This window comes from Andrographis paniculata, unplaced genomic scaffold (genome assembly GCF_009805555.1).
Source record: "Andrographis paniculata isolate CXL003 unplaced genomic scaffold, ASM980555v1 Contig30END, whole genome shotgun sequence".
NCBI lineage: Eukaryota > Viridiplantae > Streptophyta > Magnoliopsida > Lamiales > Acanthaceae > Andrographis > Andrographis paniculata.
In genome coordinates, this window is record NW_026137563.1 from 3,265,947 (window position 1) to 3,287,541 (window position 21,595).

General features: G+C 39.0%; 7 protein-coding genes across 14 annotated transcripts; 4 read left to right on the top strand and 3 right to left on the bottom strand.

The window, feature by feature from the left end:
- Nucleotides 1-92: 92 nt before the first annotated feature.
- On the top strand, nt 93-6,395 carry LOC127246649 (nitrate regulatory gene2 protein-like). 4 transcript variants are annotated; one of them, XR_007837750.1, is made up of 5 exons: nt 93-2,829; nt 3,399-3,616; nt 4,050-4,273; nt 4,625-5,579; nt 5,755-6,395. XR_007837750.1 is itself a non-coding variant. In XM_051268139.1 (5 exons), exons 2-5 carry the CDS (start codon nt 1,011-1,013, stop codon nt 5,424-5,426), a joined length of 3,063 nt encoding a protein of 1,020 aa, XP_051124096.1. In that variant the 5' UTR covers nt 93-607; nt 710-1,010; the 3' UTR covers nt 5,427-5,741. The 4 variants fall into 4 exon arrangements, 3 of the variants coding, with proteins under 3 accessions (XP_051124096.1, XP_051124099.1, XP_051124098.1); XM_051268139.1 differs by lacking the exon at nt 5,755-6,395 and having other exon boundaries at nt 93-607; nt 710-2,829; nt 4,625-5,741; XM_051268142.1 differs by lacking the exon at nt 5,755-6,395 and having other exon boundaries at nt 4,625-4,780; nt 4,854-5,062.
- On the bottom strand, nt 6,069-7,524 carry LOC127246652 (photosystem II 22 kDa protein, chloroplastic-like). Its single transcript, XM_051268147.1, has 4 exons — nt 7,300-7,524; nt 7,103-7,228; nt 6,647-6,878; nt 6,069-6,554 (listed from the first exon to the last, which is right to left on the bottom strand). The coding sequence occupies exons 1-4, from the start codon at nt 7,489-7,491 to the stop codon at nt 6,310-6,312; spliced, it is 795 nt and encodes a 264-aa protein (XP_051124104.1). The 5' UTR covers nt 7,492-7,524; the 3' UTR covers nt 6,069-6,309.
- A 50-nt stretch (nt 7,525-7,574) lies between these two features.
- On the top strand, nt 7,575-11,155 carry LOC127246650 (filament-like plant protein). Of its 2 annotated transcripts, none has more exons than XM_051268143.1 (6): nt 7,575-7,738; nt 7,864-8,476; nt 9,039-9,168; nt 9,268-9,457; nt 9,539-10,776; nt 10,863-11,155. In XM_051268143.1, the coding sequence occupies exons 3-6, from the start codon at nt 9,052-9,054 to the stop codon at nt 11,139-11,141; spliced, it is 1,824 nt and encodes a 607-aa protein (XP_051124100.1). In that variant the 5' UTR covers nt 7,575-7,738; nt 7,864-8,476; nt 9,039-9,051; the 3' UTR covers nt 11,142-11,155. The 2 variants fall into 2 exon arrangements, with proteins under 2 accessions (XP_051124100.1, XP_051124101.1); XM_051268144.1 differs by having other exon boundaries at nt 8,364-8,476.
- Nucleotides 11,156-11,248: 93 nt separating this feature from the next.
- LOC127246651 (BTB/POZ domain-containing protein At1g21780) lies at nt 11,249-12,993 on the bottom strand. Of its 2 annotated transcripts, none has more exons than XM_051268145.1 (4): nt 12,851-12,993; nt 12,616-12,761; nt 12,108-12,223; nt 11,249-12,022 (listed from the first exon to the last, which is right to left on the bottom strand). In XM_051268145.1, exons 1-4 carry the CDS (start codon nt 12,964-12,966, stop codon nt 11,417-11,419), a joined length of 984 nt encoding a protein of 327 aa, XP_051124102.1. In that variant the 5' UTR covers nt 12,967-12,993; the 3' UTR covers nt 11,249-11,416. The 2 variants fall into 2 exon arrangements, with proteins under 2 accessions (XP_051124102.1, XP_051124103.1); XM_051268146.1 differs by having other exon boundaries at nt 12,843-12,991.
- Nucleotides 12,994-13,158: 165 nt separating this feature from the next.
- Nucleotides 13,159-13,777, top strand: LOC127246653 (acetyltransferase At1g77540-like). Its single transcript, XM_051268148.1, has 2 exons — nt 13,159-13,416; nt 13,540-13,777. Exons 1-2 carry the CDS (start codon nt 13,159-13,161, stop codon nt 13,609-13,611), a joined length of 330 nt encoding a protein of 109 aa, XP_051124105.1. The 3' UTR covers nt 13,612-13,777.
- Nucleotides 13,778-14,446: 669 nt separating this feature from the next.
- Nucleotides 14,447-17,095, top strand: LOC127246272 (uncharacterized protein At4g08330, chloroplastic-like). Of its 3 annotated transcripts, none has more exons than XM_051267537.1 (3): nt 14,447-14,592; nt 14,719-14,814; nt 16,447-17,095. In XM_051267537.1, the coding sequence occupies exons 2-3, from the start codon at nt 14,732-14,734 to the stop codon at nt 16,844-16,846; spliced, it is 483 nt and encodes a 160-aa protein (XP_051123494.1). In that variant the 5' UTR covers nt 14,447-14,592; nt 14,719-14,731; the 3' UTR covers nt 16,847-17,095. The 3 variants fall into 3 exon arrangements, with proteins under 3 accessions (XP_051123494.1, XP_051123492.1, XP_051123493.1); XM_051267535.1 differs by having other exon boundaries at nt 14,448-14,619; XM_051267536.1 differs by lacking the exon at nt 14,447-14,592 and having other exon boundaries at nt 14,628-14,814.
- A 2,330-nt stretch (nt 17,096-19,425) lies between these two features.
- On the bottom strand, nt 19,426-21,473 carry LOC127246608 (uncharacterized). Its single transcript, XM_051268071.1, has 2 exons — nt 20,923-21,473; nt 19,426-20,340 (listed from the first exon to the last, which is right to left on the bottom strand). Exons 1-2 carry the CDS (start codon nt 21,182-21,184, stop codon nt 20,030-20,032), a joined length of 573 nt encoding a protein of 190 aa, XP_051124028.1. The 5' UTR covers nt 21,185-21,473; the 3' UTR covers nt 19,426-20,029.
- Nucleotides 21,474-21,595: the final 122 nt, after the last annotated feature.

Below are 21,595 nucleotides of genomic sequence, written 5' to 3' on the forward strand. Positions count from 1 at the left end.
CTCAATTCTGACAGTAGTTTCAGGAAAAGTTGTCTTCTAGCAAAAAGGGAAATGGAAAAAGAGAGGGAGGGAGGGAGGGAGGGAAACGAAATGTAATGATTCCAATAGGAGTACTAATGGCGGGTTCCACGAGTTTCTTCTGTCATTTCTGACACATCTCCACCACCATCACATACACAAACATACAGATTCAGATAAAATTAATACACATGCATTGTCATGCTCACCATCAATATAAACAATACCCAGATTTCATAACCAAACAAGATCCCAATTCCCAATGACAATTAATACATTATTGTCTCTCTCTTTCTCTTACCTTCTCCTACTTCGCCAATCCCCATCCTTGCCCCCTCGCACATCTCTATGCATATTATTTTCACTTGTAATCTTGCTGGAAAACTATTATCCCTTAACCATCTATCTCCCTATCTCTTTATTTTTTTAATAACTTGTTGGGAGAACTATTAGTGAGTATTATTGGATGGGATTTATTTAAATCTTTGATTTCTTTGGTGAATAAAATAATAATTTTCCGGATCAAGAGAGAAAACCCGCACCCAAAATCAGTGATTTGGACGACCGAGATTCAATTCTCCCTTAAACCGTACGTCCAGAACAGAGGGATAGAACTTTCCCAAACTTTCTTCACAAAATTCCTATTCTCTTACCAAATTACTTAGTCACTCTAACCGCGTTTCACACTTAGGTGCCAGATCGGAATCCAATGTGAATTGGCCTGCTGCATCCTGGGGTTGCACACCTTGCTGTGCGACTTGTACATTACCTTGGAGCTAGGCAGCTCCACACCGCCATCGATCTCCCACTCCAAATTCTCATATTTACCACATCTTGGCTCCGAAAGAAATTTTCCCTGTTGCGGAAAATCCCTTCTTCCTGGAGTTTCGTGAATCTATTCTTTAGCGGGTCTCTTCGTATCGCAATGCGATTAAGCGGATTTTGTTCCAGATTTTGGCGGGGGAAGCGCTTTAATACTGCGGCACTGTGATATGGGGTGTAGCGGGTCGAAGGCGGATGACTTACCTTTGGTGGTTCGGTGCCGTGAGAGGCGGGAGCTCATACGGGCCGCCGCGAATCACCGCTACGCGCTCGCCGCTGCCCATGTGGCCTACTTCCGCTCGTTGAAGGACGTCGGCGATGCGCTGCGGAAATTCGTGGATGAAGAGCTCGTCATGGCGTCTCCTTCTTCCTCTTCCTCCTTTTCGTCTCCGTCTTTGACTTTGCCGCCGAACTCGAAGAAAAAGCACGACAATGCGGCGGAGGAATCTTCGCTGCATTTACACGACGACGAGGACGACGAGGAGTCGCATTTACACTTGTCGGATTCATCTACAGAAGATGAGGATTCGGAGGATTACAAGCATCTGCATCATGACCACCACGACCACCATGGACATGAATCAGAAGATGATGCGCACCACCATCATAAGCCTCACGCGCATGTCGACAAAGGGAAAGTATTTGATGATGAAATAAGGCGTTCAAATCATGATGAGGAGGAATCTTCGTTTCCCTATCCTCGGGGTGGTTTTGAAGGTTATGGAAGTGCATTTGGGAATGATGAGTTTGTCAATTACCCATATGCAAACCCATATCCCTACCCCTACTCGTATCCGGCGCCACCACCATACGGCGAGCCTTATATGGATCAGTGGGTTCCACCGCCGCAGGTACAACCTTGGTTCCCTTCAAGTAATTCGAATATGTATTACATGAAGAAATCAGCTCCCTCGACCAAAACGGTGGTCCGAGAGCCTCCAGTGTATGGGTACACTGATTCATATTGGACTTCTCCTCCGAGCTATGGGAATGTTGGCTATGGTGGTAGTCTGGGGTTTTTTTCAGCTGGTTCGCATATTGGCACTGGAAATAAGGAGAGCGCTAAAGAAGAATCACAAAAGGAGCCACCGCCACCTCCGACACCAAAGGCATCAGCATGGGATTTTTTTAATCCATTTGATGTGGTTGAGAACGGGTACCCTGGTTATTACTCGACAGGAGGGTATGGCTATCCGTCGAATGCGAGTAGCCCAGATTCGAATGAGGTAAGGGAGAGGGAGGGGATTCCTGATTTGGAGGAAGAAACTGAAAGTGAGGTGTACAAAGAGGTCCTTAACGGAAGCAGAATGAAAGGTGATTCAAAAAAGAGTTCAGTGGAGAGTGCTCCACATGCAAGAGGAGCACCTGTTCGAAAAAATAAAAATGGCAGCACGAGATCAGTGCCGCAGCATCATCGAAGTGAGAATAGTTCAAGATCAGTGCCGTTATACAAAGGGGAGGGAAGTTCAAGATCCATGGCAGTGCCTAAAAGTGAGAGTAGTTCCAGATCGGTGCCTTCATGGAGCAGTGAGGAGATTGAAAAACCATCTATGCCGCCACATTACAGTAGGGAGAGTGCAAAGACATCAATGTCACCTCAATATGGTGAGGAGAACACTAAAACATCAAACTTTCCACCAGATAGCATGCGGGAATCATATGTAGATCATTCCCCAAATGAGGAAAGGTCTAGCAAATCGATTAGCTTAGCAGATGAAAGCAGTCCAGAAAATATAGTATTGAAGAATGTGGATGAGGGTTCTGTGAAAAAGAAAGGGGTGACTTTTGAAATGGAGGGAACATCAAAACAGGATGCTGATTCTTCCAACTTGAGTAGTGTAACCATATTGTCTCCTAATGGCACAAGGGATCTTCAGGAGGTTGTTGCTGAAATAAGAGATGAATTTGAAACTGCTTCTAGTTATGGGAAAGAGGTAGCCATGCTGCTTGAAGTTGGGAAGCTGCCTTATCAACCTAGCTTTCTTAAAGGTGTGTTTTTTTGCTTTATGTATTCTCCAGATGCATATTACTTAAGTAATCTGATATATTGGCTTAGAAGCAGTGCATGTTATTTATTTGCAATAACTAGTACTTAGATGTTTGGTATTCCAAAATTGTTATTTTCACAACGTTTTTTACTTGGTGATTTGACTTTGTAGCTGTTTATTGTGGTGTTGGCACATATTGTGATTGGGTTTTGCTGATCCTTTGTTCAAGTATTTAATTGTAGAACTGTTTCTGTTGTGTGGAAATTTGTGCAGCATTTTGAAATCTTGGCAGTGATCAATCTGTAAGCACTTGCTTAATAATCATAAATGTTTGCAGTGGTTGATTCTATGATCTAATTTGTGCATGCAGAGAAATTTTCACCAAAACATAATTATTTGCAGTGGTTGATTCTGTGGCATGTAATTCTATGTCTTGTGTGTTAATAGGCATTCTAAGCTTCGTTTAGATCCCTTGAATTTTTTTTGTGTGTGTGTGTTTATGTATTGTTGTTGTTACGTTTTTCATCTTCAGTGTTATAGTTACGATAGTCAGATCTCGTGTTCTTGCAGTTATTATCTCACGAATATTATACCTGATATCTCCATCGCTATCATTGCTGGATGAATCTCCATCTGTAAAATCAGCTAAATTAGCTTCGAACACAATGAAAATGGCGAGATCTTACTTTGACAATGTTGAGAAGGATGTCAACTCTAAAGCTTTCAACCTTTCAGCCACACTGGATAAACTGTATGCTTGGGAAAAGAAGTTATACAAGGAAGTAAAGGTTGGTTTAGATTTTGAATAATTTTTAGAAGTTGTCTATTTACTATAATTCTTGGTTGGAGCTTTATATCATTAACTGCACACTTAGGCAGCTGAGAATTGTATACGCACAAATGAAGGTTAAACTCCCTGTTTTGAAAGAAAAATTATTGTAACTATTCTTATATCTGGACGGTGGCAGTATTTCATATTAAAATGTTAGAATTAACCATTTGAAGTTACTGGAATATTGGTGTGCATTGGCTCTTAGCTGTGAATACACATGAATAATCTGCAATTTAACCTTAGTTGTAAAATTATACTGAGGGACGATACTCGAGCCTATCTATCTATGGCATTTTTAATTTCATTTCCCATCCCTGTTTATTAGTTCTCATAATCATTTTCTTGCAAATCAGTCTTGCTTACTAATGGTGGCTGGTAACTTTTGTTAGGATGAAGAAAGACTTCGAGTTATATATGAGAAACAGTGCAGGAGGCTAAGGGTTTTAGATGAAGAAGGAGCCGAATCTAGCAAGATAGATGCGACTCGGGCTTCCATCCGTAAATTACTGACTAAGCTAAATGTTAGTATCAAAGCAATTGATGGTATTTCAAGCAGGATACACAAGTTGCGGGATGAGGAATTGCAACCTCAGGTTGCCACATTGATTTATGGGTATGAACTTATTCAATGCTGCTATTTTCTGATATTCTTTGGTTGGCTGCTCTATTGTTTCCAATGTCTGGTTTCAAGAGCTTAGTCCGACTGTTCTTCTGCTTGTGTGCTGAGCATGTGACACAAATACAGCTGTCTCTATTCATTGAATCACCGAAGATTTTCCTTATTATGATGAGTGCTATAGTTTTTGTTTGGGAAACAAAGTGCCTACTTTGATCAGTGCATTTTAACACGCTCTGCATTTCCTATGGAGAAATACCCAAATTTCTGCAGTATAAATTTTATTTTTTTCTATTTTATTTAAAAAAAAAAATTCTGAAATATTGGTCGCTCTGTTTATATGCATAGGCTTATTAGAATGTGGAAGGCAATGCTGAAGTGCCATAGGAAGCAGTTTCAAGCTATTATGGAGAGTAAAATGCGTAAGCTCAGAGCTAACACTGGTCTCCAAGGGGACTCCAGCTTGCGGGCCACCACACACCTTGAAAGGGAGCTTCGTGCATGGTGCGCACGGTTCAATGATTGGGTGGCATTTCAAAAGTCATATGTCGAATCCTTGAATGGTTGGCTTTTGCAGTGTCTGCAGTATGAGCCAGAACAGACACCCGATGGCCCTGTTCCATACTCCCCCGGCAGGCTAGGAGCTCCTCCAATCTTTGTAATCTGCAATGATTGGCAGCAAGCTATGGAAGCCATATCTGAGGCGAGGGTGGCAAACACCATGAATACCTTTGCAACAAGCTTGCAGCAGTTGTGGGAAAAACAGGACGAGGAGAGGCATCAACGGCTCAAAGCAGAGTATCTTTCCAAGGACTTCGACAAGCAGCTGAAAGCACACCGAATGGAGAAGGGGAAAATGAAGCTCGACCAAGATGGGAGATCAGACAAAACTGGATTGTCTATGGTTCCATCATCGGATAGTGGAGTTTCGGCATTGGATGATCTGAAGGTGGACTTAGATTCTATGAAACAGAAACTGGCAGAGGAGCGAGTGAAGCACAAGGATGCCATGAAGGTAGTCCATGATGCTGCTACTAGTAGCTTACAAGGTGGCCTGATACCCATTTTCAAGGCTTTGGAGAACTTCACTTCCGAAGCTCTGAAAGCACATGAGCATGTTCGACTACAGCCCTCCAACGACAAGAGCTGACCCTGTACAAGTCACTTTGTAGATCATCCAACTGTGGCATTCGGGGATGAAAGTTTTGTTTTTTTAGCTAAAGCTTCTGGCAACCTGATTCCTTAGAAGAAGGCTTTAGGTAGTAAGAGCAAAGGCTGACTGAAGCTGGAAGATGCACAAAAGGTAGAAGAACAAGTGTTGTATAGAATTAATTCATTTATTTGTTGATTAAGTGGTAACAGTGGTATCTTTCCTAGCTGGTGTATCAGAATTTTTTATCAATGTTTTTCAGGTTTAGTTTGATTTGTTGGTTTGATCCATCATCCATGTGTATATTTAAAATATTTTATCATAACAGATGATGCATGTTGCCTGCTGTCCCCATCCGATTCCTAGCTGTGAATAGTGTTTTTGTTCATTCTACTGTTGGAACTTTCTGACGTGACTTGATTATAAGGAATCAATGTCCATCATCCACAGTCGTACCAATTAATAATGGATTTCTGGTGAAGAATGTGATTTGCAGGATATGGTTCTTTTTTATTCTGGAAAAACAGTACGTACAGGTACAGGTAGCTAAACTATTATCTTTCAGTTTTTTTCTGCAATTATAACTCTTCTCTTCCCTATGTTCTAAATATGTTCTTTCATACAGGAGTAACGAAGACATCATTGTCGGCAACAAGAACACCCAGTTGCAATTCATCATTCCAGAAAATGTTCCAGTAATTTCCAGCCCGGCCACAAGCTCTTGCACGAATTAAATTTTCAGCAGGTTGAAATTTGACTTAAGTAATAAGCATGCCTAGCTAGCTAGCACAAATATTATGCATACATACAGACTTACATTCATGATACAATGCACACTAACAGACAAAATTCAGGTTTTATTTCTGAGAACAAGGCTAGTTCTTCAATCTTCTTCCTCATCAGTGAGAAACTTTCCTGTTCCAGGATTAATGGCAGCCACAAAGAAGAAGACTATGTTGAACAACAAAAGGGGTTCGAGCTCATTGATCGGAACCCCTGTTTCAATATTCAACTGTGCCAATGCACCTTTGCCAGTTATGATTTCTCCGATGATGGAGAATGCAATCCCCAGCTGAGCCAGTCTTCCCACAAACAGCTCATTTGCTTTAGTGAATCCGAACAATGGACCTGTAAGTACAATATTCACGAAATTATTTATATTTGTCAAGTTCTCTCGAGTATATTATGGTAGCACCACTTCATTGAAACATATATTATACCTCTTTCGCCGAGGCCAAGAGCCGACCTGAACCCCTTTCCTGGTGCTATAACAGGTGCAGCTGGTTCATCAACAAACCTGCCGCGGTCTCCTAAAGCTCCAATGGCTCCAAGTAAGTTGAAAAGGATGAAGAACAGGAGGAGTGGCTCGGCTTCGTAAATTGGGATTCCGGTTTCTAGGTTGAGCTGTGCAAGAATTCCCTTTCCTGTTACAGCTTCTCCAAGTAAGGATGCCTGCATTAGGTAGGTGGTTCATTTCATCGATCACACATTACAGAATCATTCCAATAGTAGTAAAGGCTAAAGCTGTTGGTCTACTATGTAAAATTCATTCAAGTCTTCAGATTGTGATCCTTCTACTCACTCATTCAGATTAACTGTCTGTAACTAATGCTCTATTCAATTGTGACTTGCAGATCAACACTAAAAGAAGCAAAAAGAGAAGTCAAGAAACTTACAGCAAAACCAATCATGGCAACACGACCAACAAACAGTTCATTCTCCTTGGTGAAACCAATCCCTCCAGATGTCCCAAAGATGCCATCTTCCACCTTTGTTTTCTCCTTCCCCACTACAGCAGCACCCTGCACCCACCACCATCAAAACCCACCAAACATGTGCATGAAATCATGGGAAAAAGCAAACAAAATCTGACCTTCTTGGGGGCAGCCTTGGCTTTGGACTTGAACAGGGCAACAATAAATGGAGTCGAAGAAGTGAGGGTACCCCTGGAAGGAGGTGGGAGCAACAAATGGGAAAAGGGCTTTGGTTTGATCCTCTGAAGCAAAGACTCTCCCTTCACATGGACTGATACATTGTTTGCGGTAAGCAGCATTGTCTGAGCCATTCTCCTCGTTTGGGGATGGAAATTATTTTTTTGTTTAATGAAAGTATATTTAATGATGTACATGTGTTGCAGCATTGCCACATACAGAATCTGGCAAACAGATTGTGATCACACAAATGGAAATGATGTGGATAGGGTTTAGGGGAATGGTGGAGAATGCATCCACGACGCTTACCTTCTTCCATTCCCTCGCCACTCTTTGTTTCATACTTCCCAAACATGGGACACTACACTATACTTCACCCAGGTTTCTTTCTATACTTATTTTTCCCCTTTTTATTAGAAAATATGTATGTTGTTTCTTGTGGTTTTTTCTTTCCTATGTGTTCAAAAAAACATGAGCTACTGTAATGGGATTAAATTATCTTGCAGGATCTTGTCTGAGTACAATGCCAACTATATTGGGCCCTGTTGGGCTTTGGCCAAAGCCCATTAGAGCTATATTCCAAGTGACAAATATTTGAAATAATCATCTTCATCAGTAACAGCTGTTTATTTATTTATTTAATTAATGAACTAATTAGGGTATAATAATTTAAAATTTGAAATCATGTGAGGACACTAGAATCCAGGTTGGTCAATAGATACTGCTGCTGCTGCAGAGATGCAGCTAAAGTGCGAGCGGACGCTCCTCCGCATTAAATAGCGGGCGGGAATGAAAGCAGCCTTAATTTCAAAAACATAACATAATAAATCAATAGATGTTTAAAATATTCAAATAAATAGAGTCCTCTCTGTCTCTCTCTTTCTGATTCATTCATACATTGATTCAAGAAGCGTCACGTGCTCCGGCCCTAATTGATTGATTTTGGGGCTAATAGTCATCGGCAGCCATTGTTTTTGTAGCTCACAACTGTATGCTGCTGCTGCAGGTAGGTGTTCATTCTGTCTGGGAGGGATCGTTTCCAACATCCTCACATCTCTACTGCCAGGCTTCATTTTTTTATTTGCAAATCTGAAGACGCAGACAAAACTACGATTCCAGGTATTATTGCCGATGGAAGGGAGGGAGGGTTCTAAATCCATGATTTTCAACTTCATGCTATACTTTCTGTTTGATTCATCCATCCGTTTTCATTTTATGGTGAAGTATTATTGTTGTTATTAGAAGGTTTACTTCGTATGTACTGTGGTTTATTTCAATTTATGTGGAGCTAGTATGGCTGCCAAAAATGGTGGGTCTTCAATGGGGGAAAAAATAATGATCGAAAAGAGCTTTTTTTTTTTTTTTTTTTTTTTCTTTCTGTCTTCTTTTCTAGCTCTCTGCTCTTGTGTCGTTCCCTACCCCCTTTCAATTGGTTGGCCTACAGCATGTCACTGTTTATATTTATAATATATATATATATATTGTATTGTATTTTATGGTGTTTCATATGCATAGAAGGAATTGCTTATTTCTTACAGCAAGTTTTCTGGTAAAAATTGGTTGAGGAAGATCACACCACTCACTTGTATATCTATTAGTTTCGATTGCCAATTTCCATATGTACTGTGTTTATTTACTTTTTACATTTAAACTGAGAAGCTTCTTGATTCTGTGAATTCAGTTTGAGGAATAATATGGAAAAGAAGAAGTGGCCATGGAAGAGAAGATCTTCAGAGAGGAGCCCTGGTGACAGTGAAAGCCCCGTATCAGGCTCATCGTCTTCCCAGTCAGAGAGATACTCTGATGAACAGGTGGATGAATCTTCAATGCAGCATTTTATTAGTCTCCAATCCATTATGCCATATAAATCTTATCCCCCTATTTATGATCTTTGTTCTTTGTTTGAGCAGGGCTCATCATCGAAAGAATCTTCAAAAGACGATTGTGCATCGCCAGACATCATCACCAAAGCTGCCGATGATGAACTTCAAGAAACTATCAAGAATCTGACCGAGAAGCTATCTGCTGCTCTTGTGAATGTCAGCGCTAAAGAAGACTTGGTTAAGCAACATGCCAAAGTGGCCGAAGAAGCTGTAGCTGGTAACCGACTTTCTCGCTACTTTTCCACAATACATACGGTTATAATGGATTTTTTTATTATCATCTTCCATGTCTAATCAGGCTGGGAACAGGCGGAGAATGAAGTGGTGGTGTTAAAGCAGCAACTCGAGGCTGCAGAGGTGCAGAATTCAAGCATGGAAGTTCGAATCACTCATCTTGACGGCGCCCTTAAGGAATGTGTTAGGCAGCTGAGACAGGCGAGAGACGAGCAGGCAAAACTGATATCTGATGCTGTAGAGGAGAGAGGCCGGGAATGGGAATTGACAAAGGCTAAACTGGAGGAGCGAATTCTAGAGCTCCAGGCTGAGGCAGAAGCTGCCAGAATCGAAAACGCAGCATGTATTGATCCTAAGTTTCTCCTCATCGTCGAGACATTGGAGAAAGAGAACTCGTTGCTCAAGCAAGAGGTGATGTCCAAGTGCAAAGAGATCGAAGCAATAAGAATCGAGAGGGATTTAAGCACACAGACAGCAGAAGCCGCGAGCAAGATGCAGTTGGAGAGCGTAAAGAAGATTGCTAAGCTTGAGGCTGAGTGCAGACGCCTCCAATCTGCGGCTCGGAAATTGGCTCCAGTCAGCAATTCAAAAACCTGTTTTTACGCGGAGTCGCTGACGGATAGTCATTCAGACAGCGGGGAGAGGTCGCAGGCGCTAGATAACGATCAAAGCTGCTCGGACTCGTGGGCCTCTGCGCTGATCACCGAGCTCGATCAGTTCAAAAGCAAGCCTCTGCAGAAAGCTATTACAACCTGCTCCTTCGAAATTGATATGATGGATGATTTTCTGGAAATGGAACGCCTGGCTGCGATGCCGGACACCAAGAACAATACTCCATTTACAGCTTCAGAATCGGTTTCCGGGGAGTCATCAAGTTGCACAGACAATCATCCGCTGCGAGGCGAGCTAGACTCAACAACTCAACGGCTCACTGAATTGGAGAAGAAGTTAGAGAAAATGGAAGTCGAAAAGGCTGAGCTCGAGAGAACGCTGGATGAAAAGCAAACCTCTCTTGAAGCTGCACAGCATCGAATGGCTGAACTTGAGACGAAGTTGGAAGACATGCAGAAGGATTTGAATGCAGCAACTGAGGCTAAGGAGTTGCTCGAAGCGCAACTCATTGGTGCGGAAGCGGAGACAAGAACGATGTCTGCAAACATCTGTTCATTGAAGAAGGATATTGAAAAGGAGCGATGTTTATCATCTGAACTGACTGTCAGATGCCGCGAACTGGAGAATGATCTATCAAGAACAGTTCAGGAATGCAACACTAATTCAGATGATGGAGCAAAATTAAAAGAGGTAGACTCGCCTGCTGGCTTTTAGTTTCTTACTCGCCGTGTCTATTCTATTATCATTACTGTATCCTTTCTTCGATGTTCTTGCAGGAGGGTCTAGCAGTTGCTGCAGATAAGCTTGCAGAATGCCAGAGAACGATTGCGTCGCTGGGAAAGCAGCTGAAATCTCTCGCGACGTTGGAAGATTTCCTGATAGACACTTCAAACATTCCGGGCTTCTCCAAATTACCTAGCAGTGGCACTATTAATGACACGGAACCATCAAGAGAAACATCAAGGGACACCATATGTGTTCCCGATGAAAATGGGAGGGCCGAGGAATCTGCTGCTAAGAACAGGAATGGATTCGGGAAATTTTTTCTCACATAGTAAGGCTGTCTTAGAATTTGATAATCATCGTCGAGAGTAGTTTAGTACCATCTACTATCTCTTGCTGCTGATTAAATCCTGTTTGATTGACAATCAGCTTCTGTCTCTGTCATTAGAACATGTCATATTTTTCTCATTTAAAAGATAAACGGATCAGATCGTCTGTCAACACATATACATATTACATACTTATCTATACATTCGACGACTAAATTGCAGATAGAATTTCTTACTACATAACAAAGCGTAAAGTACTGACCTCTGGCAACGGTGAATTATGCTGGTTTCCAAACTGCAAGCAACTCCTGGAACATTTCTACCACCAATTCCCTGTCAGCCTGTCTGAAGAAAGTGTTCATTTCTTCTCGGACATCATAAATCTTGCCGAAATCAAGTAGATACATCAAGCATCCTTTCTTCAACTTATCCAGTTGATAAAGCCAAGCCTCTTGCAGTCTTTCAAGTACATTTCCAGAGTTGATGTCTTCCAGAAGGCTTTCTTCGCAGGCATCCTTCAAGTCCACTATGTCATACTTGTTCGCCGCCCCCAACAATGCCAGCCGGTGCCTCCAGAAAGCTTCTTGGCTTATCGTTCCATACAAGTAGCTGAGAAGGGCTGTGCAGGAATCAGACGTCATGTCTTCAATGTTGACTGTCGAAGATTCTTTCTCCTTGAGGTCGTGCTGGAACATGCTTTGGAAAACAGGGGAACTTGCAGACAGGATTGCTTTGTGGGCTTTTAGTGTTCCATCTGCTGTGTAGATAGTCACATCTGCGTGAATGGCCTCCTCGAGCATTCGGGAAAGACATTTGAGAGTACTTTGAGTTGCTAGGTATTGCATAGTTTCGTCTCCCGGCCATATGGAACTTCCATCTCCACCCTGAAGTAGATAGTTAAAGAAACATGTAGCGGCAGCCTGGATGTATGTAAACTACATGAATGAAAAATGAAGTATTGAATCTCACATTTAACGGGCAGATCTTAAGATCCAGAAACTCAACATCTATGATGAAACGACCCTGAATGCTGAAATCGATAGGGCAGGAGAAGTCATCGCTTGTTCGAAGCACTCTCTCATGAACTGTGGCATATACCAACAAACACCATTTGAAATGAAAACATGTACAGATGGAGAGAGAGATATGCAGCAGCTATTTTGTCATGAACACCATTGTTCCACTACGAAAAAATGAAAGCACATGTTTTGTACATGGAGGATGATTCCTTCATGAGCTTACTTCATTCACTACGAAAATTTCTTAGTCAAACAGTGGAACTTGATGCCTTTTTAGTTTAGATTTGTATAGTTCATAGAGAATTCACATATAAGATACTCCACCAAAAGGATAACCTCAATAGTATTTTGATTTTAGTTTATTAATTCGATAGTCGCAGATGTGAAAGGTTCGATCGAGCAGAAAAAAAAAAGACAAATCAAAAGAGGAATCAAAGTCAAATTCAACAAGTGCGTACTGGGGGAAACGAAGGGCCTGCGATTGGAGCTAGACGTGGTCACGCGGAGGACGAACCGAGCAAGCGGCGGCTGATCCTTCGAAATCCGCGACGGCTCCGGGAATAGCCGGATGTACATTGATCGGTTCTTTTCAACCGATAAGTACCTGAAGAAATTGATGATACAGCCAGAATATATATCAAGCACGGACAGATACACAAACGAAATAGTCGACAGGCATACATACGTATATACCAGTTCCATATGCCGATTTTGAAAGGATCAGATCTCTTGTAAGGCGTGGCCGGCCCAAAATTTTCGATCTTCCATTGAGCCAGTCTCGCAATCGTCTCCACCTTCAAATCCGCCATCTTCGAGCAATCTCCCAAGGGTTTTTCGACAGAGTGGGGAAAACTGGAATAGTTCAATTACCTTCCTAATTCCTCTCAAACCTTTTGACTTAAAGGCTAAGAAACCCTGTGGGTGTTTCGGTCATTTCACGCAGACATATTTTTCTAATCCCTAATTTCGGATTTGCCGACGCTCAGTTTCAGACGAAGAAAATGGCGGAGGAGAAGACGACGGCGACGGCGTCGGCGATAGTCTGGAATGAGAAGGAAAGGAAATTCGAGACGGCGGACAGGGAAGCTTATCTGGAGTACAAGGTGAGGGGAGATGGTGGCAAAGTAATGGACATAACTCACACCTATGTTCCTCCGAGTAAGAGAGGCTCCGGCGTCGCCGGTCGCCTCTGCGCCGCCGCCTTCTCCCATGCCCTAAACCGCTCCATGTCCGTCATCCCCACCTGCTCTTATGCCTCTGTAACCGCCTCCTCCTCTTCCTTTTAATGATTTTAAAAAAGATTCTTTTTTTTTTTTTTTTTTTCAGAATCGGAGCCTTTCCGACAATAAATTGCCGGCATTCATCGAATGTTTGCCTTGCAGGGTACATATCTTCCTCAGAACCCAAATTGGAATTCCATTTTGTTCCAGGAAGGCGTCAAGTCCAGATTATGAAGACCTGTCGATTGTTCAATAAGAATCATATCAATTCAGCAAATGTACCAGTGTGTTTATTGTGATTTGTTATTTTCTACTAAAATTAAATGCTACTCCTATTATGTTTAGAAATATTTATATTGGAAATTTTTTCATATACTAATCATTACAGAACCTCACTTCAAATTTAATGAAGAGGGAATATGACTATGCATCACCCATAACTTTTTCATTTTCTTTTTATTATTTTATTATTTTCATTTGTTTGGCTGTAATTCAAAATATTACATTGTATTAATAATAAATATACTAATATTAAAATATATTTTAAATTTTTACATAAATTACAATAAAATATTATTTAATATAAAAAAATATATTATTTCCAATATATAATGTAGTATATTCTACTCATATTTTTAAAGGAAAAATCAATTAAAATACTAATTGTGTGTTTGTTGGAAGCTTGGATTTTGAATTGGGATTTTAATAGTAAAAATTTTTAATTTGAATAATTGTATGATGTGATATAAAATAGGTGTTGATATGATGTTTTGAATGTAAAATTGATTTTTAGTATAATATAAAAAATAAAAAATATACGTTTAATTTGATATTTTTGAAGAAAAAAAATTGAATGAATAGTGTAAATTCAATCTAATCCCCCAAACAAACACACCCTTAAGGGTAAATAAAACTTATTATCTCTCGTTGATAAAAAGCTCAATAAAATCCCTAAACTCACTTGTGTGGTAAAAAAAATAAAGTGGCATGGGAACCTCTCCTGAGTCCTGAGGGAGACATTAGTATATTACTGGTCAATCTCTCTCAATCATGGTTTCTATCAAAACAGTGTCTCTGGTTCTCTTCCCTGCGGTTACTTGTTTTTTCACCAAATAACCGCCCATTACAAGGGCCACAAGCCTTTTGATTCCGCACGATTTTAGTTGGAACTGTTCCTCAGCAACTGCAGAAAGAAAGATTGCAATTTGCAATATCGTACGATTTCTCCTCCGTCGAAAGGCGGTAACTTTCATTGGATCCTCTTTTTGTTTTTATTCTTTCCTCACCCTAAGCTGCCTGCCTTCTTTCTAATTCTACCGCCGTTCCGATTTTCTGCTGCAGGGTGTTCCATTTAATGGATACTTCAAATGGGTATTCCGCGAATTACCATCACTATTCGGCCTCCTTTGCTGCTTCACACCGAGATGTCACTTACAGGTGAATGCGGCTACGCTTAATTTGAGTTTCGGATTGTTACTGTACGGATTGTTTGATCCAGGGGTTTGGTGTAATTTAGTTTCTTTACCGAGTGTTTGTCGAAAACTTCTGCTTGAAATTCGGTTGTTACATCTCTGTGTGACGATTATTTGCAATGGGGATAGTTGTCGCGATTATGCTGGTGGAACGAAGCTGTATGTGCCATGGAAGTGTGTCGAGCAGTTTTATTCGCATTAAGGGTTAGCTAAGGTTGATGGCGTGCTAATTAAAGTTTTGAATCAGATTAACTAGCAGTAGAATTGTTCTTTTGCCCAATTGCTCAGCGAAACAGTGGGCAGGATGATGTCGCAAGAAGTGCTTTCTGGCTGAAATTGTGTAGTGTGCTTAGTAAAAGCTTAATTTACCTTAAACTAGCATTTGTAGTGATCATTCTACCCTTCAGATCCCTCTTATCTGCGTTGGCGCACATATACCCAGACATTAATGGCATTTGAATTTGATATCGTGCAGTTAATTCATGCTTTTGAGATGTTTCCAAATAATAATGGTTGAGAGAGAGCTTTAAGTGAATTAGTTGATCGTCGTGGAAAATTCATACTATAGTTGTAGTATAACCAACTGGAATTTTTTAAATTACGAACTTTGTCGTATGCGGCTTCGGGTGCATTGACTATTCCAATTGATCAAATCATTTGCTTGGTTTTCGGGAATAATAAATGAAGCCTACTTTATGCCCATGAAAATGTGGCCTTTACTAACCTTTGGTAAATTATGAACTTCAAGATTAAACATATTACATATCATTACAATTATGGAATACTAGGAAGGAGAGTGCAGTTGGTTCTGCCCTGATAATTTATCCGTCAAGTCTTCTTGATAGTTTTTTGGAGCCATTTAGGTTATAATTTGTGCATGTACACTATGAGGCTATGATTTCTATGTTAAGGGTTGGGGTGAGACTGCTGGTTACTGTGTTAGAGATCTGAGCAGCTGAGCAATTGTGGTTAGTACTTGAATCGGAAATATCAGTTTGGTGCCATTTTAGGCAATTCATTTGGATAAAGTTACTATATCAGGCTAAGTTTTTTAATGGAAACAGAGTCTCAAAGTTCTTCAATACTCTTATGTAACTGGAATTCTACTTTTTCGCCAACAGTTTATATGCTCTCCATTACTCTAAATCTTCATGAATGTAAGGTGCCTCTTCCTTTAATAAATCTTTTTTACACTGATGGAATTCATTAATGAAATTCCGAGGTTGACAATCATAATGTAGATTCCACTGAGATGTGTAAGCTTTGTTTTATTTCTAATAAATGTATTTATAATTTGAAACATACATCTTTGAAGGTTCTTATTGGTCTATCATCTAAATACAGTTGGATGCATTCATGGATGAAGCCCATTTGTGCTATATTTCATACAGACATGTATATCCCTTTTACTAGCCATAATGATACAAGTCCAGTGACCATCTTATTCTATCAAATGTTACACTTACCTTATTTTTTATGATATAAATGAATTAACCATCCTTGTATATGGTAATCTGCATACTTTAACAAGGTATCCATTAATGAGCGGATAGTTCTTAATTACATTTAAGTTACATTACCATTTTATTTCATGCAGTTGTGGTGCTTGTGGATATGATCTAAACCTGAACTCATCCAGTCGGAATACAGAAACAATTGGTTCCAAATATGGTAAATCCATGAAGAAAGGGATCATTTCCTTTTTCTCCATTGACGAGAGCAGGTTTAATCAGGTTGATGAGTTCAGATGTATTCCATACTTCATCTCCAAGCATTGTTGGGGTTTATTTCGTCATAAGACAAAACTTCTGTGCCGGAAATGTGGAAATTATATTGGAAATAGTTGTGTTGACAAAAACGCTGCATCTTACCATCCTATAACAACTGGGACAGGCTCACCCACTTCTGTCGAAACCTCCAGTAAGAGAAAATATGATATCAAAATTCGCTCGGTGCAACCTTCTTCAGCCGGTTTCGGTACCCCTCTTGTGCTATGATAATTGTCTAAAGTTGATTTTTTTTATCTTCATGTTTTATGATCAATGCAAGGGTTCACTAGATATATGTTTACATACTGCAAATTGATGATTAAACTAGTGCTTCATATGGTGAAAAGGTCATACCAGAAGTCACTGCAATGCTAAGTTGTTTTTCCTTAAAATGAAGCAGTGGGCAACAGATTTGACTGATGTAAATTGCTCTCTTTTTTTCATTTTTTTTTATTGGTAAGTCTCTTGCATTGATTAGATATTGCTTCTGTTCTGTATAGTATAAATGTTAATGAATGAATGAAGTGTTGTGTTGAAAAAGGAGTTGAATCTATGACCAGTCAACATGGTTCACAACACACCCAAACCTGCATCACATGGGCAGATGTGAGAATCATGTTGGTGGTTGGATTGTGATTCTTTGGCAATTGTGTGCTAATCTGTACCAAATCTGATACAAATATCTTGCTGCTACTACTTAACCTATGAATTGCAGTATCAATCTGATGAAAAGCTATTATTTTGAAGTGCTTATTTTTTTAACTAATGATCATTGATTTATGTTGGAACCTAGCAATAATTTTGTTGATTGAAATATGATGAATTCCTGCACCATTGCTTCCAACATGTGAAGGTAGGTAGGTTACTCAGTGGCAAAGAAAACTTATTTCAGTAAGTCATGTTTAAGTGATAGTTAGGAATGCCCTTTCGTTCTTGTAAATTTGTGAAACTGTGAAAGGAAAATGAAATATGAAAATATTAATCATCATTGTTGAAAGACGAGAATAAAATCTAATCACAGCTTTAATAACAGTGACTTTTCTGTGTGAGTGTTCATATTCTTTTTTCCCTTTTTTTTTTTTGTTAAAAAAAAAAAAAGACCCTTATTTAGGCTTCGATTAAGAATTCTTAAAAAATGGGGGGCCTCATTTTTGCTGACTCTGAATAATTGAATGAAGCATTTTACACTGGTCAAGAATAAAATTATATATATATATATATATGTATATTCCTCTTTTAACTTATTTGGGTGCAAACTTCAAAAAGTAGTCCAAGTTTCCATCATTTTTTTCAACCATACCTACATTGTGTTAATTAGTTGGTGAGGCTACATGAGATTAAATTGAAAAATAAATCGAGATAAAATATATCTTAAATTATTTATTTTCCTTTTTTCTAGAAATTACTTTCCAAATGTAGTCTTAGACTACCAATACATTTTTATTTTTTAAAAGAAAAATATATATTCACAATATTTAAAGTATTAACTCAATTAAATTACACAGATTGACAAAATATAAAACTTTTATTCAAATTAAATACTATAAATTACTAAATAAAATTTTTATAGATCAATAGATATGAAAGAAATTTGTAATTTAATTATGCTAAATATACTTGAAAGAAGAATATTGGCTTTCATTACTCATTAGAATCATAAAAAGATGGAATATGCTTAGATACATATATAATAATTATATTAAATACTTTTTGAAAATAAATGAGAACCCGACATCCGGCGATGTCCCAATCCTACAAATTTTAGCTAGAACGTGAAATATTGTTGTAATTTTTAAAATTATCGAATTTATTATCCGATATAGAAATTGTCCCGATTTATTGAGACCGACCGTGGAATGCCCACACCTAATTATGCCACCACAAGACTGAAATCTCATTCAGAAACTCCAAATGTGATGATTGCTTACAGTTTACTCCACTTTTGAAAATCTTCTTGTAATAAAATGGGAATGATTGTCTTCTTGAATTTAGCTTAGCCCACCACACCACAGACACCCAAAGATAGAGATGAATGGGAAGAAAGATAAATAAATCAAATAAATAAACTATTATAAAAGCATGTGCTCTGTTTAAATAAGTGAAAGAGGAAAATGATAAACCCTAATCTTGTTGAGAGGGAAATAACTTTTCTATTGGCTTTTGGATGATAGCCATTACAGTGACTAATCAATATGACTTATTAAAGTTATTTTGACTTAGATTTGCATAAAGGGTCTCTTCATAAGATTAATTGAAAGCCAAACAAACAAAGTTGCTGCTCTTTATTTAAATTTATTTGCTGGCCACGTTTTCAAGATTCTTTGATTGATGAGATGAGAAGAGAAGAGAAGAGAAGAGGAGAAAGAAAAAAAGGGTCCCTCTTCACTGTACAATGCTTTGCTTTTCCTCTTCATCCTTTCTTTTTTTCATTTTTTTGCAAGTGTTAGTTACTACACACTTCATATTCTTCTAAAGAAACATGAAAGTACACTCTCATTAACCCATTGTAGGGAAAAGAGGTTGAGGCTTACTTTTTACACATCTTTTTGTGGCTTTTGAATTTGAAAAAGATAAACCCCAATTGCATTAAAGGGGGGCTTCAGCCTTCAATCCAAATCCATGAAAACCTAGACAGATTTGTGGAGGATGGATCATACTGAAAATCCATTACAATGGTTTGGTTTTGATTGTCCACATGGTTTGATTTGACCCTTTACTTTTTATTTGTTCAACTGCTGTCATATTCAGTGTATATTAATTGCACACCTGTCCTCTTTGTTCAACAATAAGAAGAAAAATGTACAATAATTAGCAGAGCATATCTGATGAAGTTACCATTGTTGGTTCAAGTTGGGCAATTTTTTTGACTATAAAACAGTTGTAGATATGCACAAGAAGACAGAGCTGTTTGAAGCTAAAATTATGTCACATGGAAAGAAAAAGAAAGAAAAATAAAGGGCCTTTAAATTAAATCCCAAAAGAAGCTAGGTGGTCCTGTAGAGATTGTCCCATGTAGCTAAAGCCAATGGAAGGGGCAGATAGCCAAACAAAAACACTTTTGTTTTCTATTGACAGATTTAACTACACAAAGGCAACTATTAGTTCTTTGCACATGCATCCCATTTTTGCACATGTGGTAGTAGTAGCAGTAGTAGAAGATGGGGATATGGGCAATTTTCTTTTGACACAAAAGAAAAGAAAAAAAATAAAAATAAAACACCCATGATTTTATTTGTAAGAGGCTAGAACATGTTCTTATAAAATATAGCTATCCTTTCTTGCATCTATATATAATCTTGATGGAGTTGTTGATGATGATGGTGATGATAAAGATGATCGAAAAAGTTTCTAACTATGCCATATGGTGTGTTATCGGATATTTCTATTATATTGTACACATTGTAAGCCCCTTTATGCTTTGGCCCTCTTCTTCCTTGTGAGGGTCCTCATCCATCCATACTTTTTAACCTTACCTCCTTCAAGCTTTGTGCCCATCTGGCACTTGCTGCTGGAGGACTTGTTGTTCCATCTCATCAGCTGCAAGAGGTGTCCGATCCGCCTTCGCCACCTCTGCGCAGTGCACGGTTTCATGTGCTCTACGACGCATTTGATCTTCTTCCCCACCGCCGGCATCTTCTGATTCTCATCTAGCATTTTGTTGATCTTCCCTTTGTCCCATGAGGCAGCACCATTGTCCTCAAACTTAATTGATATAAAGGAATCTGCAGTGACCAACAGTAATTGATTAGAGCTACCATTTCATATATACATATAATATGCCTTAATTTGTAAGCCATGTGATTGATGTATAGGTATCAACTAATGATCATTCATATTCATTAGTAATTATGGAAACTTGTTTGGTACATTTTGTATGCTGTGTATACTATTGACTAAGAAATTCTTAAATTTATTATACATGTCTAGGAGAAAACCATAACCACATAGATAGAAGATTTTTATTTTTTTAATTGAAAACACAGTCCTGATTGCTGTTTAACAGCACAGTAGATTTCATTAGTGGATCATGGCAATATTGGGTGCAGATTACAGTGAAAGAGATGTGATTTGATGAGATCAAACAGCTCTTAATCCAAAAATCTTCACTAAAAACAATGTGCTTATAGTTATTACTATGTGCTGATGCAAAAAAATAAAAGGAACACTCTTAAGTCAAAAGCTAGTATGAGTGGGAAGATCACTGTTTCACCAAACAAACCCCCTTTCTTCTCTTCAAAAAGAAGCAAACAGAAAGAAAGACGATGAAAAAGGAAGCCAAAAAATAAATAAATAAATAATCTAACCTTCTTGACTGGTTGATCCACTGTGATAGACCTCAGATTTCTGCTGTTTGATGAGCAAACTTGTGAGAGCAAAAATCTTCCGTAGGACCCTTTTTGGTGGCACACTGTAGTTGGTGTTGGTTGTATGGAGTTGGTCTTGTTTCGAAGCCAAAACTAGGAGCCTTTCATTCAAGCACAGAGCACATACTCCCACCACCACTTCTCTCGGATGAAAATGGCACCCTTTCCTGTCATCTCTGCATTCATAATAACAATTATTCATATCCACCTTAATTTTTTATTTTTATTTTTGCTTCTCTCTCAGAACTGCTTCTTCAATCTCTAGACCTCTAAATTCTGTGTTTGGATGATGGAAATGGAAAAAAAAGGAGGCTTTTAGCTTTCAAGAAACTGCACTGGAAAGGACACCCGGAAGTGGGTTATATACAGTGTTGTGTAGTGTGTGTCTGGTGCTTCATGTATGTATACATGGCAAAAATTTTGGTCATGGAATTGAAGGATTTGACAGGGGTGTTTTTGTCAGGGGGTGTCTGGAACACTTTCTCTCTCTCTCTCTCTAAGTTTAAAGAGGAAATTTATATATGAGAACAAGACAATACATACTTACTACTTGGTGTATATATAGTGTTCCCAACTCTGTGTGTGCATCCCACCTTGCTTCAAAGAGGAGCAA